We start from the raw sequence: 27,764 nt of genomic DNA on the forward strand, positions 1-27,764 counted from the left end.
GTTGCAAAGCTTGTTAAGGGAGCATGGATCGGAGGGCGGCGGTCGCTCGACATTGACATCGACGTTGACACGAATGCAAAGGGAGAGGGGTCGAGGTTGGGATCCGCCCAACGGGTTAGTAGTAAGGCGGCCACCATTTTTGCCGTAGACACCTTAGTGGTCACCACCCTTTTTATCGACACTTACATATTTGTCGTTTAGCAACTGTATCATTGTTGACGCATATGCATAACGGCATGGGGTAAGCAGCGATGAGATCGATGACGCACTCCTCATGGAGGCGAGTGATATCACAGTGAGAGTGGACCTTATCGTCGTTAGAGATGGCCAGGTAACTACGTCGGCGTTGACACTAATGGCGCTGTCATCCGCCACCATCGATGCCACTGACGTTGTCGTCAACCATCGAATATTAAGAGTACCTTTTTATTTTTTTTTTTATTTTTTTTTTATTTTTGTTAATAAATTTGATATTGTTAAGATAAATGAACCTAAATATTTAATCTTCTGGATGCTAATATAATATTTTAAATTATAAGGATCGAGACGTTAAAAGACAACTAGCCCTTGGATTTCTAATACCTAATGGATGCTTTCCTCCGTCGTTAAACCGGTAAATCTCCCAAACCCTATTATTTTGGAAAATGGATTTTCTTTTTGCAGTACTAGAGGACAAACTTGTGATTTTACTCGATTCCGCCCACGAAGGAAACCCTGCGTGACCCCACGAAGCGGTAGCCGTTCGCCCACCCCGTCCATCGCGGTTGCTACCTGAAGCCATTCCGAAGCCGCTTCCGCCGCCTTCATGGAAGGAGCCGCACCAGCCAAGGAGGGCTCAGAGAGTGTGGGAGCCCTCGAATCCGAGGGCGCCACCCGGCCGAGACCGGAGGATCTGGTAGCCAGAGCAATAGCCCCGGTTAAGGCCGAGTACCTCCGTCCTCCGCCTTCTAGGTCGGTTGCCGTCGATTCTGGAGTCGAGGATGGCTCCAACGAGAAGAAGAGAAGTTCCACCAACGTTGTCGTCAAGGAGAAGAAATCTCGGCGGCAGCTCAAGAGAGAACGGAAGCAGGTTGGTGTTTTTCTTTTTGGTGGTTTTGTTTGTTAGATCGGAAACTCGTTACGAGCTTATGGTGTATAATTTTTCTTTATTTTGTTATCACTTTTTTATGTTTAGTTGATGTATAAAGCTCGTTAACTGATCATGTATCTCTGTATACCATGTAGCAAACTATTTTTGTAAATGAAATTGAAAATGGATAATACTGTTAATTAGTTATGTAAAAATGCTCTTCCATGAATATAGATCTTCAACATGGCTTGAACTTTAGAGTAAGAATCATCTGCAAATTGTGCCCTAGTGTTTTATTAGTTATTAAGAGGAACATTACAAAGTTTTGGTGCATAGGCATAAATCCTATGTTTTTGTTTTTCAGGTTTCAATATCAAATGGTAATTATGACTTGGGTCTTGAAAACAGTTTTTCAAATGTGACATTGGCCATTATTGGTCATCTTAGTTTCCTCTGGTATTAGACTCTGTCGGTGGCCATTGAGAGTCCATCTTGTTATACTTAGTTTTCTTTCTATGAATATTTTTTGGTCAATTTCTTCTTTGTAATTTATATTTGCGGTCACAGTAATGAGCAACTGATGCTTTTGAAGTTACATGTATTCTGTTTTTGCTTCTTTTTTTGTATGAAAACCTAAGGTGGCCTTAGCAAGCTTATGCTAAGTTTTTACTATTCTATAGAATGCTGTCAAACTTGTTTCCTGCTCTTTTTGGTTATCTATATTTGAGTTTCAGTTAAGATTAAATATACACTACATCAATAGTTCACAATTTCTTATCCAGAAAACTCCAATTTATGTTTTATTACGGTGAATCTTTTGATCATTTTATGAGTTTTTGCAGATGATTATAAAATAGTTACAGAATCATCTTCATAATTTCACACATTTTATTCATGCAAATACTTGTAGGATTTATTTTATTCTTGTATTGTATGAATTTAGGTATAAGGTGCTAATAGCCTGGTACAACATGAGTGGGATACACCATTACACCAATTCTTGAAAAATAGAATGTAACACGATATGAATATGGCAGTAACATATATGACAACTATATATAATACAATCCTTGTAGTGTTAGCATATGTTGTTGCAAATCATGATAAATAATAACATGTAATAGACTAGATTCTCAAACCTACTCGAACAAAAAAAAGCCTCAATAACATAATACTTCGAGAATTTGAAGGAGATTTCAAACGAACATCATTGATCTAGTGCTTAATAAGAAAATCAAACAATATGATTGTATGTCCATCTTTTCTATAAACAATATGTCAACATTCAAAGTGAACAATTTTCTCCCGTGAAGTATGCCTGAAGTCTCCTAAAATCATGATTCGAAGGTTTGATATCACACCTCGTATCTATCATTGGTTGGATTGATATGGGTCAAGTACGCATCAACACTCCCAATGCATGGTACATCAGCGTATTATTGGTGGACGACAAGGGGGAGGAGAAGGACAAGAAGAGGAGGAGGAGATGAAGAGGAATATTCGGTGAGTGGGCTGCCAGTGGCGGATGATGCCAGGCTTGAGAGGGAGCTCTTTAACTTAAAAAAATGAACCAGATTGGACCAGGCAGGTTGGGTCCATGGCACCGGTTGAAACATGTACTGGTAAATATCCCTTGGCACATACCGGTCTGGGTGAAATTTGAAATCATGCTTAAAATCGTCCGATTTTCTAATAATTATTTGAAGTATCATAATTGACATATCCAAAGTTCCAAACATTGATACAAGCAAATAATTCAAAATATCAATATTCTAACAGGTTACATTTAGTTATGAATTTTGCTCCATTTGATGGAGTACCCTGTAGATTTGTCGAATTTTTATTTGTTGTTGGGTATCTTTTTGGGCTTCATATGTTTTACTTTCGAGAATCTTTGGTGAAGTCATTATATATCTAAAATTATAGATTAGTCTCTTTCTCAATTCCCTCCTATTAAAACCTTAGTTATCCAATCTCTTGTTCTTTAATGTTCTTGAGTCTATGCTTTGCTTTAATTAACTTCAACTTTTGTATACACATATTATAAATTTTTTACCGTTACATTGTTCATTCCTAGTTCTGCATATGCGTTGTATCTGAAAATCTATATTTATTATGAAAAATGTTTAGGAGCAAAAGTCCACAAGAAATATCTGTCCAGAAGTAGCTAAAAGTGGCAATGCTGATGCATGCCCTTATCGTGGTAATTGCCGCTTCAACCATGACATGGATGCCTATTTGGCAGAGGTATACTACTCGATGTTTTTTCTACTATCATATTCATTTTTACCATATCTTCTACCACTACTATGTACATACTGTGTCAGCAATGGATGTAATGCTGTTGCATACAGAAACCACCTGACCTAGAAGGGACATGTCCGTTCGTCAGCGCTGAAGAGTTCTGTCCTTATGGAATAACTTGTAGATATGCCAGTACACACAGACAACAAACATCCTTAAAGTTGGAGGTACCTGCTACTAAGAGCTCTGAAGTCAACAGCCTAAACAAAGATTTGCAGAAGCTTTTGTGGAAGAACAAAGTTAGTTTTCCAAATGCAGATCTTCAGCTCAAACTCCTTGGCCTTGAGGTAGGTAATATCATGGGAAAAAGCACTTCATTTTTGCAACATCATCACCATTATGTATAAACAAATTGTAAGATAATATCTTGTCTTAAAGCTCTTTGTTTTTCCTTATTTTTGGTCAAATTCGTATTTTATTTTCTTTTATGTTTCTTAGAAAGTATTATTGTCGCACTGGTACTTGGCTACATCTGAGTTTTTGGTTCTATCTCTGAGATCAAAACTGTTATTTTCCAGTTTTACGTAACTTGGTGAACCAATGTTGATCTTTCATTTCCTTATGAAGTAATATTAACGGGTTTGTCCCATCTTGCTGAATTAGAAAGAATATTTTTGCAATTGAGAATTCTATTTCTTTTAGGTGTATATTTATAGGGTTTAAATTATGTTATATGACCAATTTGGATACTCTTCTGTAAGTTATTACTAACTTGAATTTCAAATAGCATTTTCTTAAATTAACGATTCACATTTTGAGTCCATTGAATAATCATGATGCACATCCTGTGTCCCTAGAAAAATTGAATGTAGTGCTTGCAGCAAAGACAAGCCAGTTGGGAGAAATTCTTACCTATTTTAATCTTTTCTTGCAAAAGGTCTAAAAAATGTTGTGACTGTCATGTCTGATAGGTTGCTAGAACCGGGAAGAGTATACTAAAAGTTTAACTGTATTATATCTTTAATGTTTGTCTATTTCTGCATCATGGAGCCACTGAAAATATATGCTCCAGGATTGCAGCATGGGAACATCTAAGCTATTTATTTTGGTTCTACTTCTAGTTCCTGTTATATTGATGTTGACTTTGAACCAGAAGCTACTGAGACTGAACCACAACTTCTAGTATATCAGAAACATGAATTCATATCCTAAGTTGTTTATTATGTCACAGTTATTTCTGATAGCAAAAGAGTATTCTGTTTTTTCCCTATACCTTTCATTATTCCACTTTGCAGCGTGGTAATGGTGCACGTGCAAACTCAGGAGCGGATCACATGAAAAATCACCCAGAAAATAATATTCACTTGGATGACAACAAAGAGATGCTTTGCAGCCTTGGAGCCCCCACAACATGTCTAGAGAATGACTGTTTGGATAATGGGTCTATCTCTGATGATTCAAGACCTTTGAAGAAGACAAAGAGTCAAGCTGATAAAATTGACAGCTCTCCTAAAACTAGTAATGATATGCTTGACAACTTATTTTCCATGATTTTGAGCTTTGAAATATCAACTCCTGAGTAATGTGCCTGGTTTAACTAATAACGAGAATTTGGTCGGACACATGCCTTGCAGAAAACTTTGAAGAAAGTCAAGATAGCTGTTTGCAGAATGGGCTTGAAGATGTTTCACCCGATAATTTATATTCCTCCAAAGATGATTTGAGTCTGAAACCACATGCAAGGGAAATAAAGCTCATTGATTTTAGAGGGAAGCTATACCTTGCTCCCCTGACTACTGTTGGAAATCTTCCCTTCAGAAGGATCTGCAAAGCCTTAGGTGCTGATATTACTTGTGGAGAAATGGCTATGTGCACAAATCTCTTGCAGGTGAGCCTTCTAAGACTTTAATTTTTATTAGATGCTTAATATGATCTAATCTTTGTTGATTTTTTCTTGCTCTTGGAGGTGTATAATGCTAAATCATATTTTGCAAACCCATCAAAACACAAGGTTGGAGATGCATAGGACTCCGTGCCATTTTAAGAACTAGGAAAGCTGATGAAGTTTATGTCACAATCATTTTGCATTTTTTAAGAATACATATGGAATTTTTTTACAGATGTGTAGTTAGAAGAAGTTGAAACAATTACTAGTAATCGTACAAGGCGAGATAAATGGACACTTAAAAGACTTTATCAGATACTATAAATAATGATAAAGACTTTATCATATATCCCTCTAATTTGACAAATTCAATTTTCTCCCTGCTGGTTTTGATATCCCTCTAATTTTCAATTGTATCTCTTTATTCTCCATACTTGTAGCTAATATGATAGAAATCTGTATATTCGTTTTTCAGTCCTAATCATGGAAAATTCCTGGATATCTTCAATGTATTGTTGTTTTTTCTTTTATTGTTGTCTTATAACAATATGCCCCTAAACTGATGTTTTCCCATATAGCTCTCACTTGATTATGAGATCTGTATCCCTGGTGAGCAAATTGGGAAGTAAGACAAACATATGCATGTTCACTACAAGTAACATGTATTTGCCATGTGATAGCTGAACCCTTCCATCTTACATCTCCTATATCTATCCATTTTTCTGGGAAGCATATTAGATAGCTGAAACATATTTTTACATAGTATAATAGCATCTCCTTCACCTGAAGACCATATGTCTGTTCGCAAGTGGTATGTATACGTCAACTAAATCTAGCTAACATTTAGAACGAGCATGCCTTGGTGTAACAAGTAACTGGAGCATATTTTTCCCACTAGGGGAGTAGATATAGAATATACTCTCTAGAAAATTAAGTTCTCTTGCAACTAAGATATCTTGTGGTACTAGGGGCAAGCTTCAGAATGGGCATTGCTAAGGCGGCACTCGTCGGAGGACATATTTGGAGTACAAATTTGTGGAGCTTATCCTGATACGGTAGCACGTACAGTTGAGCTCATAGATCGTGAATGTGAAGTTGATTTTATTGACATCAATATGGGGTGTCCAATTGATATTGTTGTAAACAAGCAAGCTGGATCTGCTCTGCTCACGAAACCATTGCGGATGAAGAACATTATTCAAGCAGCTTCTTCTACACTTTCTAAACCTTTGACGGTTAAGGTGCACAAGTATCCAATCCTGCTTTTATGATGTGTTCCATCTGAAGTATGAAAGTTTTTAATCCCAGAATAAATTAATAACATGGATTGGTTTTTACCTTATTTTTTGTCTGACAATGTCACAGGTGCGAACAGGTTATTTTGAAGGGAGAAATCGCATTGATTCTCTAGTTTCAGATATATCTAACTGGGGAGCCGGTGCACTGACCATACATGGTCGATCACGACAGCAACGCTATAGCAAGCTTGCTGATTGGGATTATATCTATGAATGTGCAAAAAAAGCCCCAGAAAGTTTGCAAGTTCTAGGAAATGGTGATATTTTCTCATATACTGATTGGATTAAACACACATTGGACTGTCCCAAGCTTTCTACGTGCATGATTGCTCGAGGGGCTCTAATCAAGGTTTCTCTTCTTGTGCTAACTTTTCATTAACAATTGACATCTATATCTTTCTATTGTGGTTTCCACGTTAATGCCACTAATTTGTAGACATTTGTCATCACAGCCTTGGATATTTACTGAGATTAAGGAACAAAGACATTGGGATATTAGTTCCGGGGAGCGATTCAATATCCTCAAAGATTTTGTTCGATCTGGCCTACAGCATTGGGGCTCCGATACTAAAGGTATGCTTCTTCATGCACTAAAAGAAACCAATCTCATATGCAACACTCAAGAGAGTAGGGTAATAAGAACTTATAACTTTTCAAATTAATTCATTCTTTATAAGTAAATATTCTGATATGCAATTTTGAGATAGATTTTTATTGATTATGTTTTTTATGAAAGAGTCATATTGAACATTACTTGCTGCAGACCACCGCTCAATTATAGAGGTACCAAGCTGGCAATGTTGATTATACCACAAAGACTGGGACATTCTATACATATATTATCGTGCTGTTTCTCAGTTTTGAGAGACTGTATGTATGTTCACATATCCTACAACCTTTGTTTTCAATAAATGACAAACATGAGTCGTGAGATAAACAGAAATAATATTGCTTATTCAGTTTTAGTCCTACTTAATCTAAAATCATTAGTTTCTAAGGATTGTCTCTATAGTTCAAGTTTATAATTAATTTCATTTAGGTTTTTATTAACTAAGACAACATCATCAACAAATAACATATACTAGGGAAGTATATCATGTAAGTGATTAGTAAGTTCATCCATTATCAAAGTAAAAAATTAATGACTTAATGTTGATCCTTGATATAATCCTATGCTAATATGAAACTCACTAGACACACTCTCTATAGTTTTAACACTAGTAACTACATTAGCATACATATCTTTAATAACATCAATATAATTAGTAGATACACATTTTGTTTGTAAAACCCACCATAATAAATCTCTAGGAACATTATCATAGGCTTTCTCTAAGTCAATAAAAATCATATGCAATTTCTTTTTGCTTATACTTTTCTATTAATTATCTTAATAAATAAATAGTTTTTATAGTTGCTCTACGTATAAAACCAAATTGATTTTCAGATACATTTGTTTTAAGCCTTATCCTCCTTTCGATAACTCTTTCCCAAAGTTTCATAGTATAGCTTATGATTTTAATTCCTTTATAATTTGAATGATTTTGTATATCACTCATATTCTTGTAAATTAATACTAAAAAAATATTTCACTATTCATCAAACATCTTTCTGAATCTTATGATTTTGTTAAATAAACTAGTTAACCAAGCCACTCACTCGTCCCTTCAACTTTTTTGGAACTCAATAGGGATCTCATCAGGTCCTACACTTTTAACTATTTTCATCTTCTTTAATGTATCTTTTACTTCACTAACTTGAATTTTATAAACAAAATCTATGATTATTAAATCTATCATTATTATTTATCGTTAAATTTAATATCTATGTGGAATATTTATTAAATAATTTATAAAAATAAAATTTTCATCTTTCCTTAATCTATTATCATTAATACGTATATTTTGATTTTCATCTTTAATGCATCTAATATTGTATAAATCCTTACACTTTCTTTCCCCAGCTTTAGCAATTTGATATATATCTTTTTCATAATCTTTTTGGGCTCTTTTTTAGATTCTTTGTATCTTTTAAATTTTCTCTTTTTATAATTTTGTTTATATTTAAAACATGATATTTTAGTAAAACTTGCTTTTAAAACAACTGTTGCATGCATCTTTAACTAAGGGGTAATAATGTCATTTTACATGTCTAGTTAAGCTTAAGTATAAAATGATTAACAAAAGTAAATGGCGGTGTTATAATTTACTCAAAAGCAAATGATGTGGTCCGAATGAATGGCAGCAATTAAATCGGAAAATGATCAGTAAATATGCTAGAAAAGAATCTCTTGTTTAGACCTCTTTTGTACATGGGTCTAGGCATTGCTTGCCTAGATTTTCTGGGGCATATTTGCGGCTCTAGCCTAAGCGCTCGGGTAATCATGTGTGACAACTTTGACTTTTCTGCATGACTATGTTGTTTGTAGATGGTTCGTTGCCAAATTGTTATCATTTTGAGTTTGTGGTTGGCTTCATGCTACTGTAAACATGGTGCATTAAGCTGAAGTAAAAGAAAGATTCACTTAAATATTTTGGTTTAGACATCCTTTAATTCTTCTTTAATAAATTTGGACACTTACATGCTAGTAAACATGTATATCCATGTGTTTACATTGTATTTGTTTGCTTCAAATGATTATATCATGTTCATATTTGATGCGCTCCAGGTGTGGAGACAACGAGGCATTTCCTGTTGGAATGGTTGAGTTATACATACCGCTATATTCCACTGGGCCTATTAGATGTAGTTCCACAGCGTTTAAATTGGAGACCACCCAGCTACTATGGCCGAGATGACCTTGAGACCCTAATGGCTTCTGATTCAGCTGCTGACTGGGTATGTTCCCATTCTAACTTTTTGCAGATTGTTTGCTGTTCATTCTTTACTTGGTTTTGTGGAAAGTGCAGATTCGGATATCTGAGATGTTGCTTGGAAAGGTTCCAGAACGCTTTACTTTTACACCTAAACACAAATCTAATGCTTATGACAGTGCAGAAAACGGCTAATACCTGAGGTTGGTTCACTCACTTTTGTTCTCTCCAATCCAGCATCCAGGACTCCTAACCTGAATAAGAAATATGGTTTTATTTATGTTTTTACTTTTTAGAAAGTGCTTTCTTTGGGCTGATACGAGGAAAGCTGTACTTGTGAAGCTGAGATGCACACACCGAGACAATAAAAAAAAAAAGGTTACTCATAGCTGGATCAAAGAATCCTGATGTTGATACAGTAAGGACTTACTGTTAAAATCCTTCAATTTTCTCCGTGTTGAGACTGATGTAGAATATTACTAATTTGCTTATAGAACAGTGACATAATTGAAGGAATTAAGTTTATCTAATTTGCTTATGGTTCGTGTCTTATCTTTTAAGGTACTGTCAGTAACATCAAACTGTATTTATATGAAAAAGAAGATAAGACAATGCATTTGTTTGGTTGTGCATACTTGATCTTGGTGTTAGTAACATCAAAGTGTTAAAAGTACTGCTCCCGAGTGATCTAGCCATAAACCATATCCTTGATCTTGGTGTTGGCGCTTGATATGATACTTTGTGGGTGGCATTCCAACAGCAAAAGTTGCCCGCTGCGGCTTATGCCTTGATGCTATTCTTCATCTCTTTTTAGATAACTTTTTCACGGCTCAAGTTTGGCATACCTTTCACAGTTCTTTAGGCATCTCTTTATATGTTTAAGCTTGGCAGCATCCAAATATGTTCTTCCAATCCTTGTTGGTTTTTTGTCGTAAAAGCATTGTTCCATAAGCTAGCTTGGATAATGACCTAAGCTGGAAAAATACATTGGTGTCAATGATATCATATATAATATTATATTTAGTTGGGTCTTTACATGTTGTATAATGAGATCATGTAGATGGTGTCAGATCAAACTTAATTTCTATGAAATGTTCTAAATCTGCACTGCATTTTATGAGATTAAGAAATGATTTAAGTGGTCTTTCGGGGCTAAGCCGCATGTTTTTAACTAGCAGTGCAGTGATATTGATTGTAGCATACGGAACTACGAAATCGGATGTGATTTCCTCGTTTCTGAACTCTGACTACCTTGATGTTTCCTTGGGGGAATTGTGTATAATCTTAAATATTTGTTAAACAAATCATCTATGAACTTAATTGGGAGAATTGTGTATATCAGTTTTTTTTTTTTATGATAATAGTATTTAATAAATTTTTAAGTATTTACATATTGTGTGTTTCTAAATTCAAACAAACAATAGATAATTATTGGTAGAAATTGTTATTCCGATTTCTTGTATTATTATTAATAAAAAGAACAGAGGAGATCAATATTGTGGGAGATATTAAGAATTGGCAAATGAATTATCCGTTGGGAAGCATAAACAAAACCTTTTTATTTATTTATGTATTAAACACCATTGGTTCCAAGATTTGCACATCAAGATGCAAACTTAATTAGCTCTTAAGCAAAACAGGATCCCCTACACACACACACTTGGATTCACCTCTCTGCAGCGGCTTAATCCACCCTCCACAGTGGCCTAAACCACTGAGCGTGGAAGGAAGATTGGTAAGAGACCATCACCAGCAGCACCAGCACCAGCAGCAACACCCCCCACGGCGAGCTCCCCGCCGGATGTATAGACTCCCGCCGCGCCCGCGGCAGCCGGAACACGAACCAGCTATCCCTCACCACGTAGCGGGCGATAACGATGAGCGCGGCCGGGAGGAGGAAGAGGAGGAACCTGAAGCTGGTCTCGGTGCGCCGCACCTGCGTCTTGTAGTCCCCGTACCACGACACGGACAGGAAAAGGATGACGATGGCGAATATGGCGATGAGTTGAGGGGGAGGGAGGGAGAGGGAGGCAAGTGTTTGCTCTCTCCATCCATGCTTCCATTGGGGTCCTCTCCTCTCCGCGAAGAACCACGCCATGGTCGTTGCTTAGCTTGCTTGTTGTCGATGGCTCTGCAGGATGTTAGCTCTCTCTTTGGGGGTACAACACATGAAATATAACGCATAAAGTTCGGCATCAGTAAAGCCGCAGCATCCATCCATGGAGGGAATCGATGCCAAGCTTTTGCTTGGCATCTTAACTTGGAAGTGGATGGTTGATTACAGCATGAAGGAAGGAACCTTAACTTTTGAGTCTGCCGTAGATATGCTTTTCGATTACTCACGTCTTAAGTCCCTAATAACATTAATGATGCGTTAAATTAGTTCCGATAACTAATACGATTCATTGTTATTTTATATTTTATCATAAAATTTGTTATATATATTATTTATATTTATATTTATTTTATGATGTATTGTATTTTAGGAATTTTGATATTTACACAATTTTATCATCAAATTTGTTGATTTGTGTTTCTACTTTGCTGAGCAGCATCTAATGAAGAAAGAACAATGGCCCAAGAAGGGGTTATCTGCCAGCACATCATACGATCTTTCTCATCTTCAAATGTCTTCACTCCTTTAGCAATCGATCTAAGTTTATCTGCTCTTGGGTCACATCCGGACGAAGTACAACTCTGGATAATCTATGACCTAAAAGCTCCCGAAGTCCATCAATTTCACTAAAGTTGATATACCATTATCTTGATCTTGGGCCTTTGCCCCTCAGCACAATCTGCCCTGTACATCACTTTCTTCATAATAACTCGAATTGATAGCATTATAGCATATTCTTTAGGAGTACCCACCATTACGTCCTCTTACCTCATGCTAACACCTTCTGACCACAACATCACATCCATAAGTTGATTTATCTTAATTCTTTCATCAAATGCTTCATCGAGTTAAGGTACATATGCCTTGAAGCTCTCTTCAACTTTGGTACTATATAGGTTGAGTCTGTTCCATTATAATGAGGAACCCATGGAACGACGTGATGCTGCTCTAACCATTACAAGAGTTCATATCCTTGACTTATGTCCAATGGAAGATTCACACCTCTACTCTATATTTCATCTTCTATGTTGACTCTCTTCATGCAACTTAAGTACTTTATTAAGTTCTACCCAAGTTACTCTGCTCGTTGGTTTGCATTGAGTTGATAATGACTTTCGCGCCTACCATTCCATAGGTAAACTCTTTGTTGAGTCCAATCTCCACATCGACCCTAAGTGTGCCTTCATTTGGTGTCGTCTTACGTCGCTCTCCAACTTAATCTTGAAATTCATTATCAACGCATTATCTCATGCGAGATCATGCAATGACTCATCGTTGCTCACTCGATTTGTTGAGCTTTATAGAGTTATTATATTGAGGTACCCTTCCTCAACATGTGTGGTCCGTTACACATGATTCTCCCTTTGGAGAATTAGGATTATCCCTCTTGGATATCTGACTCATAGGAACAATTTGTCTCTAGAAGTTTTGGAGACTATCATCCCCTTGAACGTATTTATCTTTATGTAATAAATTTTACTATCATATTTAGGTCAATTATGCATGATTTACATACATTTTTCACCTATATGTCTCGTTTACAATGACCTATACCGATAAATAAGAATCATGATAATGCTAGTTTTAAAAATATAATTAAAAGTTTACGTATTTACTGCAATTTAATAACCACATTTTTAAGAAGTGAAATAGCTTTTGATGTTATTTACAAGATGACACTTATCATAATTAAAATACTTGTAGTATTTCATGTATTATTTAGCTTGATAACCACATAATTATTTTCTATATACCAGTAGGGATAAATAACTTCCCCTTGTAGTGGACGTCCATACCAAGTTCTCAGTTAAGAGGAATCCTTTCATGCCATCATGTGACTGTCTTCTCAGATTTGCATGTTTTCTAATCTCACTTCCTCTGCATGAATGTTTTCTTTGTTAAAGCTCAGGAAAGATAAATAGCAATGCAATTGATTTCAGTGGCCCGACATGTACACGTTATGCCATCTTCCCCGAGTAATCTCCTGTTGGAAGATAGTCTAATATATTGGTAGCTCAGCAGACAAACTCCGGCCATATGCATTATATATCTTGGGACCCAATTCAACATATTGCAAGGCATCTTTGGTGAGTCATAAATGCATTATATTCCTGTCTCTCTCTCTCTCTCTCTCTCTCTCGTCCTTCCTCCTTTGGAATTTCTTAACTGAGATCATATGATTGGGAGGACATCTTTGGATGCCGGTGGTTATGCATTAATTAGGAGGGAAACGCATGTGAGAATGTTTTTCTGTATAAGAAGTGCATGATCGATTATAACAAGTGATGTATCTGTTCTTAGTGCCCTCAAATTAAGCATGTCAGTTGGTAAACATGTTTTATGTACCGTAAGGGACAAGTTTCAGAAATCATGAGTCTCGTATGGAAAATGACTGCCATGAACAGTATCACATTGAGCTGAGAAGATGTTGTTTGGTTCTACCAGTGGTGGAACAGTTGGGTATTGGAGATGATGAGTGACGGGGACAGTTGGGTTGTAACACATCATAGATCAACATGGAACGGAGGACATGTTTTATGCAGTGGAGATGGAGAAATGTTGGATCTTTCTTTAGATCCACGATGCATGTATATATATATATATATATACTACCGCTGGTGAAAGGGCTCACAATCTTTGCACGATACATTCATATTATATGCATAAAATGGATATAATATGAATGACAAACTCAACTCAGCTGTCCCCAATTTATTCACGTAATCTCTCACATGCACTTCTTCGATTGACTTTATTTTCATCAGCAAACACATGTGAGTGTTGTCGTCTTCACGTGATACCACGTTAATGTTTGAAGCTAAGGGCTTCATGAGACTTCCATCTCATAAGCATATGACCCCTTTAAGCTTTCTCAAGTTGGCAACCTGCATATATTAATTAATATGAAGCCGCAAGATGTGGTAATAGACTGATGTATTTTAAGAACCAAGAAGTCAAACTAGCCATTTTGTTATGGTCTATTTGCATGAACTATGGGATCATATAATCCTGTCATCCCGTGATGTATGTTAATGGTTAATCCCAATTAGTCAGCCAATAGGGAGGTGGTTGATTTTTTCTGTGATTAAATGATAATGCAGGCAGCCACATCTTTTCTCTCTCTTCCCAAAAAATATTTTGTGTGCATACTTAAAAGAACTCATTTTCACCATATTATGAACATATACTACAGCATAATTGATTAAACTACTCTTATGTAGTAGAACAATATTAAATATTGACTATAAGCCTTTGCTTCAACATGAATTCTTTTTTGTCTCTGTTGAGACATTTGAAGCTTCATAAAAGTTATTTAATATAAGAAAAGTATTTTTTAATGAAAAATGAGTTCTCTTTTCGGAAAATTATTTGTTTGTGGGTATAGTTCAGTGAATGTTTCAAGTCCCTTGTGATCATTGATGTATTTCTAAACTCATCATGGATACATACTTATTGAAATTTATATTATTACCAAAATATAAAATGAAATTACGGCCTGAAATGGTCTTTTTCTTCTTTTTTTTAATTCATATTAACTCTAGAAATATTGCTTTATATCATAATTTAATATTAATTCTAGAAATAACTGAGTCTCGTTTTGGTCATCTTATTGAGGTGTGTCATAGTCAAAGTCTGATAGGCCTCCAAAAGAGCATAGTGAAAGTATCTCTTTATTGGGAATTTTTTTCGATGGAAAATGGTAGCAAATTAATTGTAGATTTTTAATGAAGTAGCTAACATATGACAAATCAATATACTCGATAAATCAAACAAGAGAATATTAAATCATTACTTCATGAATACTCAGAGCAAAGACTAGAGAGAAATTTGCTTAATCTTTTATGATTTCCACTCACACCATCAAATGGTGAAATTATAATTCAAATAAGATCTGTGATCAACATCACGATAAAAATATCTACTCGATCTGACGAAGATGTTAAAGCAAATAATAATAATATTAGGTGCGACTTATTTTAGTAACAATATCTTATCGAGATCATGCAAAAATAAAATGAAAATACATGTATGGAATCGAAACTAAATAATAAGATTTGTATTGCGATATGAGCATGACCGAAGAAGTTTTTTAACATAAAAATTTGATGTACAAATTTTAGAGTATTTAGAAAATACAACAAGTGATGACCATAATGGAGAACATGAGTTTTTCTTCTTTTTTTTCATATTATTATTTTTGTAAAGATTAATTTATGACATATGTTGAAATATAAATTTAATTTTGAGAAATCTCACGTATGAACAACCAAAGAATAAACCAAAAAATCTAGCATGATAATAATAAACACCAAGAATAACTCTCCCTCGAGTTAACCAGAAATCCTCTTATATGACTCCTAAGAATAGTTTTCTTAACCCTCTTTTGAGATCTACTAAGAAAAACCCTAAGAGCACACTAAGAAACAGATTGCTCACATGATGCCATTAATTATTACTGCAATGTGACAGTAATTAATCTTTATAGTAACAAAATTAGTAAGTACTACAGACTCAGATCAATATGAATGCCTGAGTTCGGCGTCGTGTCTATGTCGGCTGTGTCGGCCGTATGGTCAAACTATGTGGTCCTCATGCACCAACTCGATCCGTTGGATTTACTACAACCTACGTGAATCTTACATACGTCCACGTAAAAATAATACCACGTCTCGCCTTCCGTTCTCTGTTCTTTCTGACACTGTTATTATTATTACAATGCATCTGAGTACTTCCACTAGCTTGAGGTAGGATAGGGAATGCGCTGATGGAACTTAAGTTGCTTCTCTCTCGATCGATCGACCTTTTAAAGACCGCCCGAGTTGCTTAGTCTTCCGAAGTCTGTCTTCTTTCTTGATCGCCTTCACGAAATGGATCGAGAGGAGACGCTAAGCTTATTCCCGCCTGACTCTTATTCCGACCTCGACAGCAGCTTCACTAGCTCAACGACGTCTGCCTCCACTTTCAGCGCCCGCAGCAGCCTCAGCTTGGCGTCCTTCTCGTCCTCTACTTCCTCCTCTTCTTCGTTTGCTCCGAAGCCCCTCCCCCACAACTGCTCCGATCCCCACTGGTCTGCCCTCCGCGCTGCAGCGAACCTCTCTCCTGATGGCCTCCTGCACCTCCACCACCTCCGGCTCCTCCGCCCTCTCGGCTCCGGCCATCTCGCCCGCGTCTTCCACTGCCGGCTCCACGGCTTCGATGATGATCACTCGTCCTCCGAGTTCGCCCTGAAGGTGATCGACCTCGATGCTCTCTCCCGCTCCTCCGGCAACTACTCCAAGCCCGATGACGACGAGTATGAGGAGGAAAGCGGCGACGGCCGCGGCAGGGGGAAGATGTGGCACGTGCGGGCCGAGGCTCGAGCGCTGGCGGAGATGGACCACCCGTTCTTGCCGACTTTGTACGCCCGGCTCGACGCCTCACACTATGCGTGCTTCCTCATCGACTACTGCCCTGGTGGTGACCTGCACTTGCTCCTCCGTCGCTGCCGCGGGCACCGCCTACCGCCGGTGGCCGCCCGGTTCTACGCCGCTGAGGTCCTCCTCGCCCTCGAGTACCTCCACGCCCTCGGCTTCGTGTACCGCGACCTCAAGCCCGAGAACATCCTCCTCCGCACCGACGGCCACATCATGCTCTCCGACTTCGACCTCTCCTTCCGATCTCACGTCACGCCTGTCCTCCGCCGCCGCCGCCATCGCCGCCCTCGCCGCAGGAACCGCCTCTTCTGCTGCCTCCTTGGCTGCAGCGTATCCAGCGAGGACGAGGAGCACGAGTTTGTGGCCGAGCCATCGTCGGCCTTCTCGAGGGCGTGCGTCGGGACGCACGAGTACCTGGCCCCAGAGGTGGTCAACGGCCGCGGCCACGGCAACAGCGTCGACTGGTGGGCGTTCGGGGTGTTCCTCTACGAGCTCTTTTACGGTCGCACGCCCTTCAAGGGCGCCACCAAGGAGGCGACCCTGCGGAACATCCTGACTCGGGAGGTCAAGTTCCCGGAGACCAACGGCGGCAATGGGTCGGAAACCAAGGCGAGGGACCTGATCTCGCGGCTCCTGGTGAAGGACCCGGCGAGGCGGATGGGGTCGGCCCGGGGGGCGGCCGAGATCAAGCGGCACCCCTTCTTCGAGAGCGTTCAGTGGCAGCTGATTCGGTGCACGCGGCCACCAGTCGTGACAGGACCCGCCGGCAGCGCGCATGAGCGGGCGGCCAAAGTGAAGAGAGCGCAGTGGTGGAGTGGTTGGAGAAAGAGCGCCGGCAACAGTAGTAATTGTAGGAGCAATAACAATAAGACGAAAGGACTCAAACCGGGATTTGGGTTGGCTTTGTTGCGATCCAAGAAGGGGACGGCGGAGAGGAATGACAGCGGGAGATAGATGATGAGTTTGGTTTTGTTCTTGGAAGCCGTATGTACAAAGATGAGTTGAAGCAGCAGCAAACAATGGATGTCATCGTGTAACTTTGAATGTACAGAGTTGGCTTTTAGTACTACTACAGCTTTTACTTCGTATAAGCTAATCTGGTGCTAATTGTTAAGGAAGATTTGGATTTCATGCATGTCATGATAAGTACGTGCAGTCCAAGTAAAAAATCTTTCTTGTTATATCCTCCTTTGTGCCAAAATCAAGTAAGAGTTGAACTGTCTTTTTCTTTCCAACAAGAACTGTGAACGTAAACATGTTTCCTCCAACTATTTGATGTCCCAATCATGGCAGATTAAGATGACAGCTTCAAATGAAAGCAGCCTCGCATGAAGCCTCTGTACTCGTTAACTGTGACGTCGTCACAGAGTTACTTGCATTATTGTTGCGTTGATAAATATATTTTATAGTTTTAAATAAAAATATGTTTATTTGTAGGTAAATTTAGGGCACAAGTTATTTAGAGAGATTAGTTTAGTTGAAAGCAAATTCAAGTTTGAGAGTGGTTATGATCGAAGAAAAGACATTTTCGAAAATTAATGATTAGGCACTTTTGGTGAACTCACTGTGGAGGAGTGGCTTGATCCACTAGTCGATATCCGGAATCGTCGTGACTCGGGAACACATCCTTATGTTGGTCGGGTCGGATCTGAAGTCGGGTTGAGCTTGACGTTGGGCTGGACGTGCTTTTGCCGAGGGTTTAAGTTGACTCCAGAGTCATCGTGCCCCTGCACACAGGCTCGGGTCGAGGAGTTCCTGACTTTGACCCCTCGTAGATTAAATGAGTGGTCCGATGATTTGCCTCTCCAAAGTCCTCCTTGACCAAATGTTGTCCAAGGGCTTTTATATTGGTGCTCAAGGGTTGGTTGTATGCGACGATCAACTCCTTGAGCGATGAGTTTGTACCTGCATTCAACTACCGCTTCAATATGTGCGGAACAATGCCATGCGACGCCATCTCGAGTTTTCTGAAATGGGACTATCGAGAGGTTGCCTCCCTATATAGGCTTCAGCTCGACGAGGGAGGAAGACGGTTCTTGTGCTGAGTCTCAGGAGTATATCGGATGTGGCACCTGGTCTATGTCTCGAGGGCTTACGTTCATGCTGAAGGTGGATCATGACACGGAGGATCATGACACGATCGAGATCCGAAATACGTCTTATCAGGTACAATATATATGTTAAAATTTTGGTATGTTATACGCGGAGCCGATTTCCGCGTGACGTAAGCATCCGAATCCGAAGCTTACCGAAGAGACGAGAAATATGTCGAGACCGGTTGGGCCGCAAATTATTGCTCTCTACAGTACGAATCCGAAGCTTGCGGAAGAGTCTAGAAACATATAGAGACCGATTGGCACTGAATAACTAACTGCTCTCTACGATACCACGTTCTTCGGAGAGAGAGAGGAGAGAGAGGCGAAGATGATCGAGGTGGTGCTGAACGATCGGCTGGGGAAGAAGGTGCGAGTGAAGTGCAACGAGGACGACACGATCGGCGACCTGAAGAAGCTGGTGGCGGCGCAGACGGGCACCCGCGCCGACAAGATCCGCATCCAGAAGTGGTACACCGTCTATAAGGATCACATCACCCTTAAGGACTACGAGATCCATGACGGCATGGGCCTCGAGCTCTACTACAACTGAATCGAAAGGTTCCCTTTCCTTGTTGCTTCATTTTTAATTTGATCCTGCCATAGTTTTAGGTTTGGTTTTTAGAGGTTCCTGTTTTCTTGATAGATTACTTGATCTGAATTGAAGAACATCATGGTGGTTCATAGGTCTATATTGATTAATGATTAAACGCGGGATTTAGGGTTTCATTTTGGGCAAAAGTTCGATTGAAATTAAACGCGTGAAATTACTGTATCAATTTGGCATTTTTGCATTAATAAATTACAGGTTTTTGGGTAAGTCAGTGCATTGTAAGACGTCAATGAGCTTCGAATTGTTGAACTCGGTCAGCATCTTGCTAGAATCTTTCTTTGTTCCAAGTAGAATTTTGATCAAGTAATGGTGGAGAGGGAAAACAGTCGAGAGCAAGTCCTCGTGGAATATTTTACTTGTTTTGTGCTGAAAATTGTAGTGCTTATGCTAGTCAAACAGTACTAGATGTTTAAAATCAAAGGGAACTCATGGATAATCCTATCGATGGAATCATTCAAGAAGTTTCATGAAAAATTTATAGTCGGCGGGGATTTAAATGATTATATAAGAAGAAATCATGGAGAATATATAGGACGAGGAATATAATAGGGAGAAGAATTAATAGGGAATTGTTTATTATCTTAACCGTGAGGCCTAACTGATGGGAATTTGTTTCCCTTACATTGCCTTCTCTTTGAACCATGGCATTCTTCGTTTCTACCTTAATTGCTTCTTGGATGATTTGGGTCAATATACACAAGGCAAAAACCAAGCTATAATTCATGCATACATGTTCTTTAGGGTACTCCAGCTTTCTCTTTCCAAGTGTAAGCTACTATTGATCTTGATCCTATGGGCTGACAAATCTGCTGTAAGTGCAGGTTGGTTGATTGGCTGATCCACACATCAATAGCTGAATACAGTACGACTTGGTGAAATCACAATGTTTTCGGGTCGGTAACATCCATGATAATTGGCAGTTGTACATTATGGTGACTCTGGTGTGTTAATGATCAGCTTGGACATGCAAATGGTTCTTATTGTTGGAAAGAATAGAAGATAAAAAATAATTATTGAAAAAGCTTTATTGAAGATAAAAAATTTTAGTTTGAATATATTAATACATATTTTTTTTATTTATATAAATTATTATACAAATTAGGAGGAAGGATTTCCCTCAACAAAACAGAATAAAAATAGAAAATCTTATCTTGCAAGTTGCTGGTCGAAGATAAAGGAATAGAGGATTTTCCTTAACAGAATAAAAATATTTCTTCTAGGGTAATCTTATCTTCTATCACTTATAACTTATGAGGTAAAAAGATGATGAAGAAAACATGAAAGTCATTGTTCTGAAAATATAAATCTTGATGTCATTTAATATTTTTGTCAATAAGTTTATTGGGTAATAACATGCAAATCGTAGGATACTTTTGTGTACATGTATGCTTGAGGTAACATTTGTCACGGTATGATAGAAATTATAACTCTGATTTTTTCAATCATTCTTTCGATTTTTAAGTTGTTTAACTTCTTCTCACGCAAAATTTATTATTTGATTACATTTATAATATATTTGCATTATATAAACTTTTTTATAAGATTATATACATTCATTTTATTTAAGAAAGATAAAATTTTCATATAATAATTAGTAAATTTTTAGATATAATTTTATCAAACAACTCTTATGTCAATGTATATTATTTTTTATTTATTGTTTATTAAACACACAAATAATTTTACAACTAAAGACTCACTCATTTTTTTTTAATATATATTAAAATACAAATGTATTTCTAATTGCACTAGTACTATATTATATGCTATAGCTCTAATTTCAACTCTCTTTCTCTCTGTCGTATGCTTTGTGCCTTCATGTATTATAATAATGATGAAGGTCTTCACTAAATTAAAGTTTAGTTTCTCGTAACAAAAGAGAATTTATTTAATGAGTACAAAATTGTTTGCAACATATTTTTTTGAGCTTTTGAAATGGAAATGATTTATTGGTGTGTGTTCTTATTCTCTTTCCCTGCCTGCTTTCAATGGAAATGGTCTTTCTTTCCCTGTCATATTCCACATTCCTTAACCTTGCTTCTCCGATCTTGTTTGTGCAACAAATCTGTTTTAGGTAAAACATCACGACTTTGCCAAGATTGGACGTTTCGATTCCAATTCAGAACAGAGAAACTTGTTGTATATGTCAGGACCAAGAAGTTAGCATACAGGTAAGTAAAGAAGAAAGATGGAATACATGGAGAGGTAAGAGTGATGATACTCGAGCAAAAGGCGAGAAAAAGAAGAAAAGATGTATAGTCACCTGAATCCATTCTTCTCACAATTTGTTGGTCAATCTTTTCAGACATATATTAGTCTGTGATCAACGTGAATATTCTACAAACAAAGATGAGAAATGAAGGAGCAAATTCTACATGGCGGCCTAACAATCTCATTCATGACTCTGCATGCCTACCAAAAAGAATGTTCGTTCGTCCTTCAAGTCCACGCATGCTGTTCCTTTCATGCCTAAATCACCTGTACTATATACTTCCGAGATTTCTCAATCTTAAACCAATTCAATGTTTCAAAGACTCTACCCAACCAATATATATATATATATATATATATATATATATATATATATATATATATATATATATATATATATGAGATGTTGGAATGATCCAAATTGATCCGAAGCAGTTTGATCCAACACCGAGTGGGAGTCGAATAGTCGAGACAAAACCCTTGATCTGATACCTATAAAAGAAGATGAATATTGGATGTGCCCGACCTGATACAATGCCCCTAGTGAGCAATTTATGTGGCTCTTAGACAATTTAAAGAAGATTTAAGAAGAAATTTTTTAAAACTTCATACAGAGGTTTAATGTTATGAACATTAAACTCGAACATACTTGTCTGCAAGACTTCTCTTTTATAGCTGCAATCAGTGTTTTTTTGCGTGTGCAGAAGATGCTTGACACCGTAAGCTTTTCTTTTAGCAGTTGCTCTCAAAGTCTGAATTATTCCTTCAATATTTGCTAAGGACTTGTCCATTTCCTCTTCCAGACCCATTGCATGTTCATGTGTGTTAGCTGCTGCAAGAAAAATTGATTTAATTTATTGTATATCCCTTGTGTTGGAATAATACACCATCAAAAGATATATAAACATGAATAATTTACCATTTCCTTTCTTTTGTTGGTATTGTGCATTTCACTAATGTAGCCAACAAGGGGGGCCGCTGCTGGACCCAACAAGCTCAAGCTATTAGGTTATATGAAACCTTCTCCTATGTTTGAGCTGTGATCCTGACATTTTAACTCGGCATCTTTACAGCATATCAGATCTGTCATCCAGATTTCATACTCACAGCTGCGAGATCAACACCGACTCAATCATGAAGTATTATTAGCAAGGAAGAAAGGTGGTGGCCACATGACATGAATGCATACATACACATCCCCCCCCATGTCCTCGATCCAAGTATTAGTTGGTCGCAGCTTGCAGTAGTACCAAAGTGTAGGTTGGCACGTCACATGTCCTCTCCGTTCTGGTGGATTCCCATTTGCCCTGCCACAAGAATCTGAGTTGGATTTGGTCTTCTCTTACGAGGGTGGATCTACTTCTCACGGCAAAACAGGACCGTAACTTTTGTGTCTTTAATAGCCAACATCTATAGATCTGTGATGGTTAATTACTACAACCGACACACACAACACACATAAAGCAGCAAAGCAAAGCAGCTCTTTCTTCAACATAGACCACGAAGTACAGCTTCAAATCTTATTTGCTTGAATTATAACTACAGAAAAGAAAGAGTAAGAGTGAAGCAGTACAGATCACATTCCCACCATGGCTAGCAGAAGATTTCCGAGGGTTTCTCCTTGTCAAAGCGAACGCTTCTTACAGCACAAGCGCACAGCTTACAACCTCGTTTAATCCTCTCCCTCTCCCTCCAAGAAATTAAAACTAAAGAATAACAGCATGATAATAATAACGAAGCACTACACATCTTCAAACAGTAGTCTCTTTCTTATCATCATCATCACATATATATAGATATATACTTGTGGATGTAAGTAATCATGATAGCTCTTCTGGCTTCCCATCATCGAAGTTTTGTGCGTAGCCGACCGAGTCATACCTAAATCCCTGTGTGGTAGGGAGGGAGTTGGATCGCATGAGCTTCCTGATCTCCGAACGCACCCTGTGGAAGATGTGCCGCCAGCTCCCCTTGCTATGCCACCCGAGCATGGCCGTCTCCTCCTCGTTCATCTCGATGTCCTGAGCGAACACCGGCTTCCTCGACAGGATCCACCCCCACCACGAGCCCCACCACCTCCTCAGAGGCCCACCGGCGAACTCCCCGATGGACGGCATGGACTTGCACCGCCTGATGGCCCATTCGGTGGAGACCGAGGACAAGGGCTGGATCTTGACGGAGAAAGACGAGATCCGCTTCCTCAGGCCTATGAGGTGGGTGTCCTGCTGCTGCTGCTGCACTTGGAAGGTGGGGAGCTCGTCCTTGTAAGGCATGGTGGGGAAGAACCTTTTCTTCTGGACATTCTCGAACAAGGAGCCCATGGTTGCAGGAGAAGAGAGAAGAAGAAGAAGAAAAGGATTTGAGGTTGGCTTCTTCTCTTAGCTTTTGGTGGCACTTAAGGAAGGCTAAGGGTAGATAGAGAGAGAAAGAGAAGCCCAGCACTGTGGACAGGCTGGTTACATGGGAGAAGGGCGGGGGCCACGAAATGCTTTAGACTCTGCTGCTTTGCACCCCTCAAAACTAGAGAAGGTGGAATCATTTTGGCAATTTACCAAGCAATTATATTTTTTATTAAGTTAGACATCAGCATCTCACGTTGTTCATAATTTTTTGTCCCTGGTAAGAGAAGCAGTGTGTTGATGACTTTTGTAAACCTCTGAATGTGGGACCAGGAATTTGGTGTGGGTCCTTCGCTTAGTAAGGGTAGATCCAATCTCTCTTTCCGATTTGACACAATCATTAGTATTTGTGTGGCATTTTTCATACATGATGATGGTCTTTCTTATTCCGGATTTGCCAATTATTTCATTATTTTTCGAGAGTCGGATGTCTCGAAAAATAATCTTTTATATCATGATGATGATGATGATGATTAAGTATCGAACCCTCCTCAAAGATGAGACATCATTCAATAAATATTTACACCTAAAACATTTAAGATCTTTCTGATCTGTCTTGTTTTCAAAGTGTTTGTTGAATTTCTTAAGTACTATGTCTTTATTAAGGGCTTTATGTCGCTTACTTTCGAAACTAATCAATATTTTCTTTTAACACCTGAGTAAGATTGCACGTATATTGGCATCTCATCATTTAAGCAAATTCAATTACTTCAATACAAAATCAATGTTCTCAGTTATCACAGGGTAACTTTTGAAGGCGTTAACTATGTATGACAAACATGAATGAACGAAGGAAGCAGAGGTGCAACTCTATTATTTCACCCTCGTCAAAAGAAAATAGACATCCAGAGAAATGTACATTGCAAAATCTGGGAGCGAAAACACCCAGGAGAGGTGTCGGTGCTAATGTCCCAATCCTTCCACCACGTTTCCTTCTTGCTGCCGACGCTTCTTGTATTCATGGTCGGTAGGAGAGAGTTGCCCAAGGTTTAGGTGGTGAATCATGTCGCCTTTGGTGTGATGGAAGGTGACACACACCCCTCCGTTAGGTAGCAAGAATTATACAATCAGCGTGACTCAATCATCAAAATCTCATCCTTTTCTAGTGGAGAAGATGTATTCTGGAGCGAGCACCCATTTATGTTCTTTCTACATGTTCCCACATACAAAACCAGCAAGCTGTCTTCGCAACATGGATGAGGGTTTGAGATTTGAAGTCCAGTCACAAAGAGACAAGGTTTGTCTCGATCCTGGATCTCCAGGATGATGATACCTCAACACTCTTGTCATTGACAAGCTTGGAGATTCTTGGTGAATGAATACATTATATATATATATATATATATATATATATATATATATATATATATATATATATATATATATATATATATATATATTCCACCTAATCAATTTTGCATCATATCTTCAATAAAATGATAGGGAGCCGAGAGGATGGATGATAGTATCTGTAATCCTCCTCTCTGGTGTAAATAGCCAACTAAGCTAGAGGTTATCATGTTCCTCCTGATCACTATCCTAATTATGTTAATTATCAATTTACTTATACAGCAAAGTACAACAAGATTTAAATGGAAAATCCAGGCAATTATTTGGATTTATTCAGTTCTCCTAGAGTTCTGAAGAAAACAAAAATTTCCTTGATGATTGTTCTTATATGTGTATCTATAATGTGATGACAAGTTCTATAAAATTTAGCTTGGAAACCATCAGGCCTTGTCACATTTTTAATCACCCAGTTAAGCTCTATTACATGTAAAGAATAGTATTAGAAATTTCTGAGGTTTCTATATATCATAAATGTAACTTTCGATTTACATCTCCGAGCTTCATCTAATGGATTTGGACCTATGCTTAATAATAATTTCCTCAGCTGACAAGAAGTCATAATAACCTTCCTTTTGATGTTTTCTCTCATATGGAACTAATCCTGTGTTACATTTAATCTAGCATGGTCTTCTCCGCAATCATGACTAACACTATTAGTTACTCTATTGATATATATAGCAGCACCACTTGACATCAGCAAAAGACTTAATCGAAAGGCTTATGCCATTAACAAGATTCCTTACAGTCCAGAGCTACAAAGCCAACTAGTGATTTGATTAGAGTCCAGTTACACCAATACCTGTACAATTCAAAGAAATGTTTTATCTCATTGAGAACACAATTAGTCACCATAGCAGCATTGCCCGAGATCCATCTTAAAGACCACTCACTATATATGAAGTGGTATCTCATGCAGTGCTTCCGTATCCAACACAATGCATCACAACGCCCAAAGCGTTCCCTGATTAATGAAACAGCACAATGTTTTAAGGGGCTTACAATGGTGGCTGATCTATAAATGTAGAATAATTCAGTATCTTCTCTCTCTCTCTCTCTCTCTCTCTCTCTCTCCTCTGCACCTTATGTTGGAAGCGAACTCGGCTTTTAACCGTGTTATCTGATGAAAACTAGCGGGCGGGCATCATTGATTGGACGATGGAATAGTAGTACATTGATTGGAATGTGGGATGGATCTTAATATACCATTCCAAACAGTATATTACGGCCATTCGAATTGAGTATAGAGATTCCTGGTCTGGTCCCGTGGTGCTTGCACCAAAACACGGCCACCAAGATGGAAGCATGTTTGAAGGGAAGGGATAGAGCTTTACAGCTCATATTTTCTTAGGTGCATGCAGCTTGATCTGTTGCTTCTTTCTTTCTTTGGATTGGGTCCATCTGACAAGTCGTCTTACATGGATATCTGGCTATTTGGATTCCACAGGCATCAGAGCCAGCTGTAAGTCGACCTTATTGGTAGTACTAATAAGATCGAGGATGGCTCCATCCCCCTCCTGCTACAAGGGGCTTTAAGTGGCATCGGGTGATTCCATGGATTTGTGAATGCTTCAGGCGCACTGGTTGACATTGGAGTGTACGCCACATCTGATGCCACCAGCCGCTTCTTAAAGCCCTTCCAAACAAAAGATATAAGGTTTGGGTCAGACAACCTGCTGCTTTTGGCCTTTTATCTGTGCTTTCGAGGACGACTTAATTGACAGTGCCTACGATTCTCTATCCACCAATCTAGAAGACAACGTTACGGCGATTCAAGTGGTGTATTGAGTTGGCTGTTGCACTATTTCTTTTGCTTCGTTGGTGCAAAAGTAGAGAGCTGCTCTTGTCGCAACCTCCATTATTCGAATACACAAATTAAATATATGAACAAAAATAACTCACATTCTACTGAAATGAAATAATCTGATACAAATAGATATTATATTAAACCAAACAAGTATTAGATTAATACTATTATAATCTAATACAAATGGTACTAATCCCATAAGTACCTTGTCAGAAAAAGTACAAGACAAGGTTAGGTATTGATCAATCTAATCCCAAAAGTCGAATAATACTAGTTGAAACCTTTTTTAGGCTAATTTATTGAAAAAAACTCATATTGTTGTCCTTTTTGGGATATTATCCCATTTTTACTTGGGGCATCCTTATTTTTTTTATTTGTATGGAAATACCCTTAAGGCTCTTTGCCTCTTCATCCTCTTCCTCCCCCTCCACCTTGCGTCCTCAGTGTTCTCTCGT

General features: G+C 38.3%; 5 protein-coding genes across 5 annotated transcripts; 3 read left to right on the plus strand and 2 right to left on the minus strand.

Annotated features, from left to right (window-relative positions):
* Positions 1 to 697: 697 nt before the first annotated feature.
* On the plus strand, positions 698 to 9,847 carry LOC103983045 (tRNA-dihydrouridine(47) synthase [NAD(P)(+)]-like). The gene is made up of 11 exons (XM_009400183.3): positions 698 to 1,069; positions 3,200 to 3,316; positions 3,424 to 3,660; positions 4,609 to 4,831; positions 4,948 to 5,201; positions 6,167 to 6,439; positions 6,564 to 6,845; positions 6,949 to 7,069; positions 9,165 to 9,334; positions 9,406 to 9,512; positions 9,606 to 9,847. The coding sequence occupies exons 1-10, from the start codon at positions 806 to 808 to the stop codon at positions 9,502 to 9,504; spliced, it is 2,040 nt and encodes a 679-aa protein (XP_009398458.2). The 5' UTR covers positions 698 to 805; the 3' UTR covers positions 9,505 to 9,512; positions 9,606 to 9,847.
* Positions 9,848 to 10,843: 996 nt separating this feature from the next.
* LOC135672581 (uncharacterized) lies at positions 10,844 to 11,465 on the minus strand. The gene has a single exon (XM_065181075.1). It carries the CDS (start codon positions 11,405 to 11,407, stop codon positions 10,994 to 10,996), a length of 414 nt encoding a protein of 137 aa, XP_065037147.1. The 5' UTR covers positions 11,408 to 11,465; the 3' UTR covers positions 10,844 to 10,993.
* Positions 11,466 to 16,141: 4,676 nt separating this feature from the next.
* LOC103983487 (serine/threonine-protein kinase WAG1-like) lies at positions 16,142 to 18,040 on the plus strand. Its single transcript, XM_018824972.2, has one exon. It carries the CDS (start codon positions 16,294 to 16,296, stop codon positions 17,791 to 17,793), a length of 1,500 nt encoding a protein of 499 aa, XP_018680517.2. The 5' UTR covers positions 16,142 to 16,293; the 3' UTR covers positions 17,794 to 18,040.
* A 1,164-nt stretch (positions 18,041 to 19,204) lies between these two features.
* LOC135662932 (ubiquitin-like protein 5) lies at positions 19,205 to 20,510 on the plus strand. The gene is made up of 2 exons (XM_065176723.1): positions 19,205 to 19,493; positions 20,367 to 20,510. Exon 1 carries the CDS (start codon positions 19,264 to 19,266, stop codon positions 19,483 to 19,485), a length of 222 nt encoding a protein of 73 aa, XP_065032795.1. The 5' UTR covers positions 19,205 to 19,263; the 3' UTR covers positions 19,486 to 19,493; positions 20,367 to 20,510.
* A 2,705-nt stretch (positions 20,511 to 23,215) lies between these two features.
* On the minus strand, positions 23,216 to 24,215 carry LOC103983042 (uncharacterized). The gene has a single exon (XM_009400180.3). It carries the CDS (start codon positions 24,075 to 24,077, stop codon positions 23,577 to 23,579), a length of 501 nt encoding a protein of 166 aa, XP_009398455.1. The 5' UTR covers positions 24,078 to 24,215; the 3' UTR covers positions 23,216 to 23,576.
* Between the last annotated feature and the right edge of the window lie 3,549 nt (positions 24,216 to 27,764).

The sequence above is a fragment of the Musa acuminata genome, chromosome BXJ1-4 (assembly GCF_036884655.1).
Source record: "Musa acuminata AAA Group cultivar baxijiao chromosome BXJ1-4, Cavendish_Baxijiao_AAA, whole genome shotgun sequence".
Taxonomy (NCBI): Eukaryota; Viridiplantae; Streptophyta; class Magnoliopsida; order Zingiberales; family Musaceae; genus Musa; species Musa acuminata.

What these genes read in the sequence shown, in the direction of transcription:
- LOC103983487 (XM_018824972.2), top strand. Translation starts at nt 16,294, where the DNA reads ATGGATCGAGAGGAGACGCTAAGCTTATTCCCGCCTGACTCTTATTCC.
- LOC135662932 (XM_065176723.1), top strand. Translation starts at nt 19,264, where the DNA reads ATGATCGAGGTGGTGCTGAACGATCGGCTGGGGAAGAAGGTGCGAGTG.
- LOC103983042 (XM_009400180.3), bottom strand. Translation starts at nt 24,077, where the DNA reads ATGGGCTCCTTGTTCGAGAATGTCCAGAAGAAAAGGTTCTTCCCCACC.
- LOC103983045 (XM_009400183.3), top strand. Translation starts at nt 806, where the DNA reads ATGGAAGGAGCCGCACCAGCCAAGGAGGGCTCAGAGAGTGTGGGAGCC. An exon ending in TGGATGCCTATTTGGCAGAG is followed by an intron (nt 3,317 to 3,423) that starts GTATACTACTCG and finishes TGTTGCATACAG; the next exon opens with AAACCACCTGACCTAGAAGG. An exon ending in CTAAACCTTTGACGGTTAAG is followed by an intron (nt 6,440 to 6,563) that starts GTGCACAAGTAT and finishes ACAATGTCACAG; the next exon opens with GTGCGAACAGGTTATTTTGA.
- LOC135672581 (XM_065181075.1), bottom strand. Translation starts at nt 11,407, where the DNA reads ATGGCGTGGTTCTTCGCGGAGAGGAGAGGACCCCAATGGAAGCATGGA.